This window comes from Castor canadensis, chromosome 9 (genome assembly GCF_047511655.1).
Source record: "Castor canadensis chromosome 9, mCasCan1.hap1v2, whole genome shotgun sequence".
In the NCBI taxonomy this organism is placed as follows: Eukaryota; Metazoa; Chordata; class Mammalia; order Rodentia; family Castoridae; genus Castor; species Castor canadensis.
Genome location: NC_133394.1, coordinates 4,927,643 through 4,938,842, shown reverse-complemented (window position 1 = coordinate 4,938,842; position 11,200 = coordinate 4,927,643). Strand labels below are relative to the sequence as shown.

Below are 11,200 nucleotides of genomic sequence, written 5' to 3'. Positions count from 1 at the left end.
GTTCACCAGTGGTGGTGGAGAAGTCTCACTGCTTTACGGAAACTAACTCTGAAGAATCTGAGAAAACAGTGGGAATACTTTCTGTGGCTGTGGCCGCGTGGGACACGTGAGGTAAAGTGAAGTCTGGAGCAAGTGGGTAGAGAACAAGTGAAGTGGACGAGATCCGGTGATGAAAGAAAGGTCTCTGAGCAGCCATCTTCGCATAATCAGATGAAGACGTTCTACACCAATTGTGTTATTCTGTAACCACCATTTTCTCCATGCCCACTACTATTTTATTTATAGTTGACTACAGGTAAGTAATAATTCATGGATGTCTTGGAAACTACGTTGGTTAAATTAGTGCAGTAGAATTTATTTAAACATCAATACACAGCATGCTTCACGATTGTTTGTAAGTAAAACATAGCTGTTGTAAGAGAATGTGGTTTCACTACTCTGCAGAGATCTTTGGAGAAAAATACCAGTTTTGGATGTGGACATTATTTCTACTTTAGTGTCTTTCACATTCATCTTCATGTCACTTTCTCAAAATGTAATATAAACACTTTTTACTTCACACTTTGTATTAAAATTATGATGAAATATAGTATGATCCCAACTTTGCTGGTCCCCAAATTTCCACTGAAGATCACAAAAAAGACATCCACATTTTTTAAATAACATCTTTTTCCAGATACCAGTGTCTTATGCCTGTAATACTCACTACATTGGAAGCTGAGATATGGAGGACTGTGGACTGTGGTTAGAGGCCAGCCTGGGCACAGAGTTAGCGAGACCCCCACTTCCACCAATAGTTGGTGGTGTGTGCCTGCCATCTAGCCCCAGCAAGAAGCATAAAGTTGGAAGATGTGGTCCAGGACAGTCTGGACAAAAAGTGAGACTCTATGTCCAAAATAACCAGTGCAAAAAAGGATGGAAGTGTGGTTCAGGCTGTTGAGTGCCAGTGGAACAATGCAAAGCTCTTACTTAGTTCAAAATTCAGTACACCAAAAGAAGTAATAATGAGGTAAACGTCACCTTCTCTGCAAATGCTGTTTTAACCCTTAAAAGCATAATTATACATATCTTTTCTACTCTATTTCATATTTCCTTAGATTACAGATTTTACATTGTTTCACAGTTGCTATTTTCATTTCTCTTTCTAATCATAACCCATGGGACTTTTGAGAAGAGCTACTGTCTCTCCTCAAAAAGTTTTATTTCCACATTATCTAACATTCTAAGTGGTAAATAATATTTTCAATTGAATCGAGCCTTTCATCAATTGCTACTAGCAATCCATCAAATCTTACTCAGAAACTTCTAAATGGTCCATATAGAGAAAGGTAATTCTGAAGTGTAAATCATATCCCTCTAAAAAAAAAAATAACATTCTATTTGGTTTAAAAATCGATACACAATTAAAGTGAAATGAGCCCATAATTATTGCCAGTTAAAATTGAATGACATAAACTGAAGAGCACTTTACAGTGAATTCCAAACACAACAGTTTTATAATGTAACAAAACAAGTTTTATTCATTTAATTATTTTTAATTAAAATAATACAGATAATTTTGAACAAAAGCAAAAATCTCCCCCATGGTTTAATTGTATCAGAGTAATTATGGAAGGACACTGTAGGAACTCCTGTAGTCTAGTTTCGTACAACAGATTTTTATTTTAAAATACATCCCTAATTTCAGAATAACTACTTATCCACTTATTCATGATAAAGAACAGCAGCAATGCTCTCACTGCTATCAATATCAGACGCAGAAATGCTGACCGTCTTCCTGCAGTGTGAGCAAAACAAGGATGCCATCAGCACTCACTTCTGCATAAAATGCTTGTATGTTAAAGGACAACTGACTAAGTAACATACGGTTAGGCAAAATTATAGCATTTCTCAAAATGATCTAAAATATTGTCCATTAAGTGAACTTTCTTCAGAATATTTGGAAAAGGAGAAGACACTGGAATCAGCAGTATGCATAGCGATGACAAGTGGCTAAACAGTATCCTACACAGCACCCATTTCAGGTCAGGGTCATCAAAACCAAGGAACTCATGACAAAGAGAGTCACCACTTGAAATGCATACGTTAAATACATTGCTTCAGAAAAGGCAAAGTGACATATATGCATGGAAATGTGACAAGGAACTCTGTGTAGCTACCTTAAAGAAAAGTGTCATTTTTTTTTTCTCTTACAAAACCAGAGAACATGAGGGTTGAACAGGTTCTGCCTGGGACGGCTGATACCAGTGGGAGGGTTAAGGGTGTAGGGAAAGCACGCAAGAGAGTGAATACAGTGAAAATACTGTGTACACATGGATGTAAATGGAAAAGTAACACCTGATGAAACTGTTCCAGGAGTGGGGGACAGGGGGATAAAGGAGAATGGTGCAAGGGGTAAATTCAAGTATGATATATTTTATATAACATAAGAACTTCTGTAAATGCTACAATGTACCCCAACCCAGGACAACAATTAAAAACAAAAATCCAAAGAAAAAGTGATCAAGGTCAACTGGTCTGTTAACAGAAAAAAGTTTTTAAGAGAAAACAGGATTCAAAGATGGTAGAACTTAGATATGCACTTGAAAAAAGTATATTATTTAGGGAATTAATTGCACATACATATAAAACAAATGAATTAGCCTTACAGGAGAAGATGTGTGTAGAGTAGGCTGAGTCTGCAAAGTCTTGAATTGTCATTTATTTCTTTTCTAAAACCTTATGGAGGAGATGTTGGTGGAATTGTTCTGGTAGCCAAATGCTAGAGACTGGCATATACTCAGACCGAATGAAAGAAGACAAATGAGTGCAATGCTACAAAAAGAAGGGAAGCAAAGGCAGGCAATGGGAGAGGAAAAGAAAGCGAAAATGTAAGTACACCCCAGATGGAGAAAATGTTACGTGAACACAACTGACACAAAGCACGAAGTAGAGAATGAGAGAGAAGGAAGAACCAGAGATGGTAAAAGATGCTCAGTTTGTTAAAATGCAAAAATAAAAGCAGCATCGTGTGTACAATAAATAAGAAAGGCATAGCTGTTGGCCATTTGACCAATGGGTTGATACCAATTGTATTAGATTCAACCACATAGCACTAAGTTCTGAGGCTTGAAACTCTTTCTCCCCTACTTTTCACAAAATGATAAAAAAGCTGATGAGTTCTTCAAATGGTCTGGCATTATGTGTAGGTGGATTGCTGTTGTAAAAAGAACTAGTGTGGTCTTCAAGTTATTTCTGAAAAGTAAAAAGTCTTAACACAAAATACTTAGGAAGCACAAAGCTAGTAACTTTCTTCTTTTAAAGATCTGATACTATTGAATGTCATGATCACTATTTCAATTTACTTTAAACAGTGCAAATTAGTGTCTTCAGTTTTTAAATATGTGCTAGAATATTGCTCAAATCTATTAATAGTAGCCAACTATTTCATTAGTCCCCCCTTTAAAAAAAAACAAAATTTGCACCCTAAAAGATATAGTGTGAAAAACTTACATTTATTTATTGCTACTAGTGACTGTGTGATGCAATTCAAATCAGGATAAATTTCATAAATAATAGCCACCAATGAGGCAGAATTTGAATAGAAGGAATCAGACCCATTATTTATAGTAGAACACCTTTTTCCTTTAACCCTGCATAGGTTGTTGGTTGCAACAAAAGACAGATTTACAAGGATAAAGCAGAGGTTTAACATGTGTATTTCATTTGCAAGTAGAAGTCATCTGGAGAATGGTTTGATTTCAGAGGTGGCTTGGAGTTCCACCCTATGTAGCCTCTCCAAAAACAATAGTTAAGTTTTAGAAAAGTGACAAGACAAAGGAAAAGGATTTCAGAGTCTCTTGGGGCAGCAACTTGAGGAAGACAATTACCTGGCAGACAAGGGTAGTGACCTTTATTAAAGTGGATTCCTGTCCCACTATCCAGCCTGATTAGGTTCCAAGGTCATCCACAGCCGCAGACCTTTGGTGGTGCTGGTGGACAGGCACACAGGAGTCCCTTCGCCTTTGTGTATCCATGTGCGGCTTTTAGGCAAGTAAGGGCAGGGCAGGGAGCTTTCCCTCATCTGCTTCTTAACTGTCCTTAAAGGAAAAGTTCCTAGCTGTGTGCTTCCTAAGGGCGGTATTCTGGTCTCCCGCACACTACATTTTGAATTTTAATTTGAAATAGTGAAAATTGTCCTACTTTTGTTTTTATTATTGTGCTGGGTGGAGTTACATTGTGGCATTTACAGAAGTTCTTACAATATATCAACTGTAACACAGTTAAATTCACCACTTAGATCCTTTATCCCCCCTCCCCCCATTCCTGGAATAGTTTCAACAGGTATCATTTTTTTTCCATTTACATTCATGAGTACACAGTATTTGCGCCATATTCACCCTCCTTCACCATTTCCCCACCTCCTCCCCCTTCCCACTGGTACCAACCCTGAAGCAGGACCTATTCTGTAAAAGAAAAAAAATTGACACTTTTGTTTGTTTAAGATAGCTACACAGGGAGTTTCCTTATGGCATTTCCAAGTATATATGTATGATAACCTGAGCCGTAGTTTGCTAGAGTATCATTATCTTCAGCAAGAGAAATATACTTTTTTCTTCTACTTTTCCAGTTCTTACTTTAGTGCAAAATTTTCCCGCAAAATTTGCACTCCTTTAGCTGTGAAGTGTTGCTACTCAAAGTGTAAATCAGAGGCCAAAAGATTTTTGCATCACTCAGGAGCTTGTTAGAAATGTAGATTCTCCTGAGCAGCCCAAGTTACTGAGTCGAAATCCTCTTTAAAACAAGATCCCAGGCAATCTCCACACCCACTGAAGTTTGAAAAGCACTGTTTGCTTTACATAACTGATCACCCAGTTCTGTTTTCCAGGTAACTAATTTTGACTTTCTAAGACACATTGTGATTCTAATTTTAAGGTTTATAGGTCTAACATTTCCTAATCTTATTTAATGCTAGAGGAAATGAAACCAATGATACATGAAACCTGTGCCATGCCCAACCCTGTTCTAGAGATCTCCAAATCTGTGCATTTATTTCACAGTCGCAACACGAAGTGCTGCCCTCCCAGGGCTGTGGGTGTGAAATCCAGGCACAGGTTAACACTAAATGCACACAGTGGGGCTGATTCATCCCACAAACACGAGCGCTCACTTCTGCAAATCCCCGACTGTAAAATGTCCGGCCCTACGGTCATGGGATGTGCAGTGTCTTGGAAAGCAGAGGCAGCGCGATCCGAGCTATCCTGCAACAGGACCTCCGCCATCAGAGTCCGGGGAAACTTCTTTCCTCAAACTCCCGAGGGTAAAAGCTGATTTCTGTGTCTCCATCCAGAGGTCCGGGAAGTCCTGGGACAGATGCAAGGAGAATGGGTCCCTGGAGAGAGTGCGGGGTGACCTGGGAAGGCGGAGGACAGCAGGGTGCGAGCTCAGCAGGACCCCTTCCCCTCCAGGAGTGGGGTGTGGGGAGCGCGCGAGGGGCGGGCGCGGCGCGGTTCCCGCTCCCCGCCCATCCGCTCTCCCTGCGCCCCCCCTGCGCCCCCGCCGGAGCCCGGGCCCCCGTCGCTCTGCGCCCGCCCACGCCGTCCCCCGGCCCCGCCCAGCCGGCCTCGCCTCCCCTCCCCTCCCCTCCCCTCCCCTCCCGGGCGCCGCGCGGCCTGCGGGTCTCAGGCCCCTGGGCTGCTCGGCGCCTGCCGAACTTGGTACCGGGTGGCCTCGCCAAGCCGCAGGGACAGCGCGGCCCGCAGGCTCGGACGCCACTTGCGGAGCTCTTCCGGAGCCGCTGCAACTCGACCCAGCTGAGAGAGCAAAAGAGCGAGCGAGAGAGTGAGCGAGGCCTGCGCTACTCCGACACCCGCGCAGATGGGGGCCGCGCGCCGCCGGAAACTTTCTGGAAAGTTGGGGGGGCAGCCGCGGCTCCTGGGGTGCCTTCGCCGACACCGCCCGGGAACCCTCAGGGCCGGGCCGCCTGCCCTGCAGCCCTCTGCCGGGGGCGCAGCCTGAGTTGGGGGGGGCTGTACCTGCACCCCACTGCCCGGCCTTACATGGGGTACCTGAGTATCAGATGTGTACCTGCATCCCCTGTCCCGGCCTTAGGAGAGGGTACCTGAGTCTGGGGGGATCCGTTCCTGCACCCTCTTGCCCGGCCTCACGTGGGAGTGCCTGCGTCGGGCGGTGGGGTTTGGGCTGAGTCTGGAGGAGTCACTCCTGCACCCCACTGCCTGGCCTTATGTGGAGGCGCTTGAGTCTGGGGGACCTGTACCTGCACCCCATCGCCCGGTCTTACATGGGGGGTGCAGCCTGAGTCTGGGAGGGTGTGCCTACACCCACTGCCCGGCCTTAGGTGAAGGGCCCGAGTCATCCTGCAGCCCCCTGCCCAGCCTCTGCATGGTGCTCCTGAGGCCGCTGGCCTCCGGTCTCCCTTTTTCGGAATCGCCCCAAGAGCTGTAGGGCAGAGGCCTGCGGTGGTGCTGGGAAGAGATGAGTGTAGAGGCCAAGTACCGTGTGGCCTCTTTGTACGTGGGCGACCTCCACGCGGACGTCACCGAGGACCTGCTGTTCAACAAGTTCAGCGCGGTGGGGCCCGTGCTGTCCATCCGCGTCTGCAGGGACCTGGCCACCCGCCGGTCCCTGGGCTATGCCTATGTGAACTTCCTGCAGCTGGCTGATGCGCAGAAGGCTCTGGACACCATGAACTTTGACCTCATCCAAGGCAAACCCATCCGGCTCATGTGGTCCCAGCGGGATGCCTACCTTAGGAAGTCTGGGATTGGAAATGTGTTTATCAAGAACCTGGACAGATCCATAGATAACAAAGCCCTGTACGATCACTTCTCAGCCTTTGGGAAGATCCTGTCCTCCAAGGTGATGAGTGATGACCAAGGCTCCAAGGGCTACGCGTTTGTGCAGTTCCAGAGCCAAAGTGCGGCGGACAGGGCCATCCAGGAGATGAACGGGCGGATGCTCCATCACTGCAAGGTATTTGTGGGCAGGTTCAAAACCCGCCAGGACCGGGAGGCCGAGCTCAGAAACAAAGCCAGAGAATTCACCAACGTTTACATTAAAAACTTTGGAGATGACATGGATGATGAGAGACTGAAGGGCGTCTTCAGCAAATATGGCAAGACCCTGAGTGTTAAGGTCATGACAGACTCCAGTGGGAGGTCCAAAGGCTTTGGGTTTGTGAGTTTTGAGAGCCATGAGGCGGCCAAAAGGGCTGTGGAGGAAATGAATGGGCAGGACATTGACGGGCAGCCTCTTTTTGTAGGCAGGGCACAAAAGAAGGTGGAGAGACAGGCTGAGTTAAAGCAGATGTTTGAGCAGCTGAAGAAGGAAAGATTTCGTGGGTGTCCCGGGGTGAAGCTCTATATTAAAAACCTCGATGATACCATTGATGATAACACTCTAAGAAAGGAGTTTTCTTCCTTTGGGTCCATTAGCAGAGTGAAGGTGATGCAGGAGGAAGGACGCAGCAAGGGGTTTGGCTTGGTGTGTTTCTCCTGTCCTGAGGAGGCCATCAGAGCAATGGCGGAGATGAATGGCCGAGTCTTGGGTTCCAAACCCCTCAATATTGCCCTTGCCCAGAGGCACTAAGAAGGGAAGACTTGCCTGCTAGCCAGGCATGGACCAGAAGAGGGACAGTAGTGACCTCTGCCTCAGTTGTCCTGAGTAAGCTGCAAATCCCACCTGGTCCCTGTTCCATTTTGCAAATTTTATGATTAAAAAGTTTTCCTATACAAAGACATTTTTTTTTTTTGGTGGAAAAACAAATGAGTCTTGGAAACTCGGTTCAGTTTACATAGTCACACTTTTCTATTTTTAAAAATTCCTATTTTTAACCCAGCTATAGTATAGTTGGATATATTTTTATTATATTTTGAGCCAGCTGAATTGTAATAATAACGGGTTTATTGCATGTTTTCTTATTTTAATATTACTGCTAGCTTTAATTTTTTATGAACTTGTATTCAAAATAAGGATTCCAAAATAATTTATTTTTGCCAGCAAGAATATTATAATTTTTTCATCAAATTTTTTAAATTTTTTTTGACAAATCAAAAGTTTAGACTTTAGTAGTCTGCATTCAGTTAAATATTGAATTTCATTTTGAATTAATCTTTTAAGTACCAGGAAAAAGTAGAATTTCTTTAAAATTTATGTGCTGACATAGTTGTTTTTCTAATGGTTTAAATTAAGATGACCACAGGTTTTTAATGTTGCCTACAAACAGGCAGTATGGTGTATTTTGTTACTCTGTCACAGGTCTAGAGTAATTCAGATTCAAAAATAGAGAAACCTAAACTTATACATTCCTCAAATTACAAACCTGTGTCAATGCAGGCAGGCAAGACAGTTGGCCTGGTCTTTAGAGCTCTTCACACCTATGCAGCTTTAGTGCTGTGCCAGTGCCTTAAATTTTTGCCAAATACCAATGTTATAAAAATTACATGAATAGAACGTAGAAATTCTGTTTAAAAACTGTGTATTTTTAAATCTTTGTTTTTATTGATCCATCTCAGTGTTCAGAAAGGTAAGTTTACTTTTAAAAACTTACCCCTCCTTTTACTACCCAGGAGAGCTATGCAGCTCATTAACATCCACTTTTGCCATGATCAATCCAACATTCACAAACTGATTTTCTGATAACTTGAAGTGACATCTTTTGGACTGTTTTCTACCATGAGTTTTATTTTAATCCTTTTCCAGATCATTTCTCCCCTGCCTTTCTTCAGTATTACCTTAGCTCCTTTTTAGACCTTTGAAAAAGAGTTTTATTATACTGTCTTTTATTATGCTGCTTCAAATCCATTTGAACAAAAGAGGCAGGAATTATTTACCTTTAAGTTGTTTTTTTAAAAATTCTATTCTCATACCAAAGGTGTCTAGAAAAGTTTTGCTGTTGCTGCTTTCCTTTTTTTCTTGTTTATTTGCATAGTTAATACTCAAATCTTTTGTTTTATATTACTAGTGTACAAGAAGTATTTTATTCTGGCAGTACTTTGTGGATGAGAAAAATCGGTTTGATTTTTACTTTTGCAGAAATTACATATACATATACACATGACTGTATCTTTGCTCATTTTCTAAATAAAATATCTCTAGTCAATGAAAAATTGTGGATAATGAAAAAATTAAAGGTAGTAACATAAAATTATTAGGCTGACCACCAAAAAATTGTGGCATATTCTCCCAAAAATTTGCTACACATACACACATAGATAGTTGAAGGAAAATAGTGTCATATAAATTTTGTTTAAAATTGCTTTTTTTAATTGTCAGTATGCAATGGTAAACTTCCACACCCAATAATAATTATTCGCATTGTAATTTTAATGGCTTTTACCTTTCTGTCAATGACTATTATGTAATTTAACTAATTTCTTATTGATAAAGTATATGTAACTATATTTCTTCCTCCTTTTCTCTCTTTTCCTCTATCATAAACACCTTGGAGGTGGAGGTGGACATTTTTGCAATCTTAGTGTCCAAACGTGTCTCATTATTTTCTTAAAAAAATGAGTAAGAAGCAGAATTAATGGAAAAAAGAGAAAATAGTTTTGGTAATTATTACACCAAATGCCATCTAGAAACTTGTGGCCTTACATTCCTGTTTTCAGTGTGGGGGAGTGCATGTTTCCATAAATGTTAAGTTACTAGAATTTTGTGAAAGAAGGTGGTGTATTCAAGGTGATGTGAAAAAAATGAATTGTTCCTCATTTCACTTTTACATCTTTTTTTTATTATTATAAACATCAAACAGTGTATCATGTATTTATTGGCTATTTGTATTTTCATACTTACTTGTGAGTTGATGTTTAGCATTCTTGAACTATTTTCCTATTGGGATGCTTTTTATTTGTGTAATTATTGAGATGTTTTGCATAATAAAGACAATGTTTTATACTTTCCTCAGAGTATTCTTGCTTTGTAGTTTTGAAAGTTAAATTTTAAACTTAAAATTAAGCTGGACATGGCAGTTCACACCTGTAATCCCTGCTACTTGGGAGGCAGCAATCACAGAATCATGGCTCAAGACCAGCCTGTGCCAAAGAATAAGCTAGAAGACCTTATCTCAAAGAAGGTTCTCACAGTGGGCCACCTGTAATCCCACCTATGCACGAGTGTAGGTGGGAAGATTGGGGTCTGAGTCTGACCCTGGCAAAAAGTGCAAGACCCTATCTGAAAAATAACTAAATAAACTAAAAAAATAACTAATGAAAGCAAAAAGGGCTGAGGCAGAGTTCAAGTGGTTGAGCATTTGCTCAACAAAGGGCCTGAGTTCAAACCCAGTCCTGCCAATAAATAAACAATGAAAAATGAAAAAAAGGAAATCATCAACGTATTACTTAGATGGCTTTTACCTCATGCTTCAAAACATTTTGAATGCATTAAATATATATGTACAAACGTATATCTATACACACATATAATTCGTGTCTATTATCTTCTATTACTTTCAGAGGTACACATTCTAAATAATTTCTTACCAAAACTTTTGTCTATAATGTATCTTACATAAAAAGTATACTAAATTTTTTAGATGTTTTGCTTTTCAATTTTTAAGTGGCATATGTTTGGGTAAATACTGATCTAATTTAAGAATTTGTCTTTTGTGCCAGGCTAACCTCATTCAGAATGATGTTCTCCAATTCAACCAGCAAATGATAACATTTCGTTCTTCTTCATGGCTGCATAAAATTCCATTGTGTATAAATACCACATTTTCTTAATCCATTCGTCAATAGTGGGGCATCTTGGCTGTTTCCATAACTTGGCTATTGTGAATAGTGCTGCAATAAACATGGATGTGCAGGTGCCTCTGGAGTAACCTGTGTCACAGTCTTTTGGGTATATCCCCAGGAGTGGTATTGCTGGATCAAATGGTAGATCAATATCTAGCTTTTTAAGTAGCCTCCAAATTTTTTTCCAGAGTGGTTGTACTAGTCTACATTCCCACCAACAGTGTAAGAGGGCTCCTTTTTCCCCACATCCTCATCAACACCTGTTGTTCATGGTGTTGCTGATGATGGCTATTCTAACAGACGTGAGGTGGAATCTTAGTGTGGTTTTAATTTGCATTTCCTTTATTGCTAGAGATGGTGAGCATTTTTTCATGTGTTTTTTGGCCATTTGAATTTCTTAGATCAAGGGCAAACACAACAAGGGGATTGGACTTTGAGCACATGATAAAAGCGAGAGCACACAA

At 41.3% G+C, this 11,200-nt stretch overlaps 1 protein-coding gene across 1 annotated transcript; it reads left to right on the top strand.

Moving 5' to 3' along the window:
* The first annotated feature begins 5,650 nt into the window (after positions 1-5,650).
* Pabpc4l (poly(A) binding protein cytoplasmic 4 like) lies at positions 5,651-9,902 on the top strand. Its single transcript, XM_074041171.1, has one exon. It carries the CDS (start codon positions 6,475-6,477, stop codon positions 7,585-7,587), a length of 1,113 nt encoding a protein of 370 aa, XP_073897272.1. The 5' UTR covers positions 5,651-6,474; the 3' UTR covers positions 7,588-9,902.
* Positions 9,903-11,200: the final 1,298 nt, after the last annotated feature.

Coding starts and splice junctions, on each gene's coding strand:
- Pabpc4l (XM_074041171.1), top strand. CDS start 6,475: ATGAGTGTAGAGGCCAAGTACCGTGTGGCCTCTTTGTACGTGGGCGAC.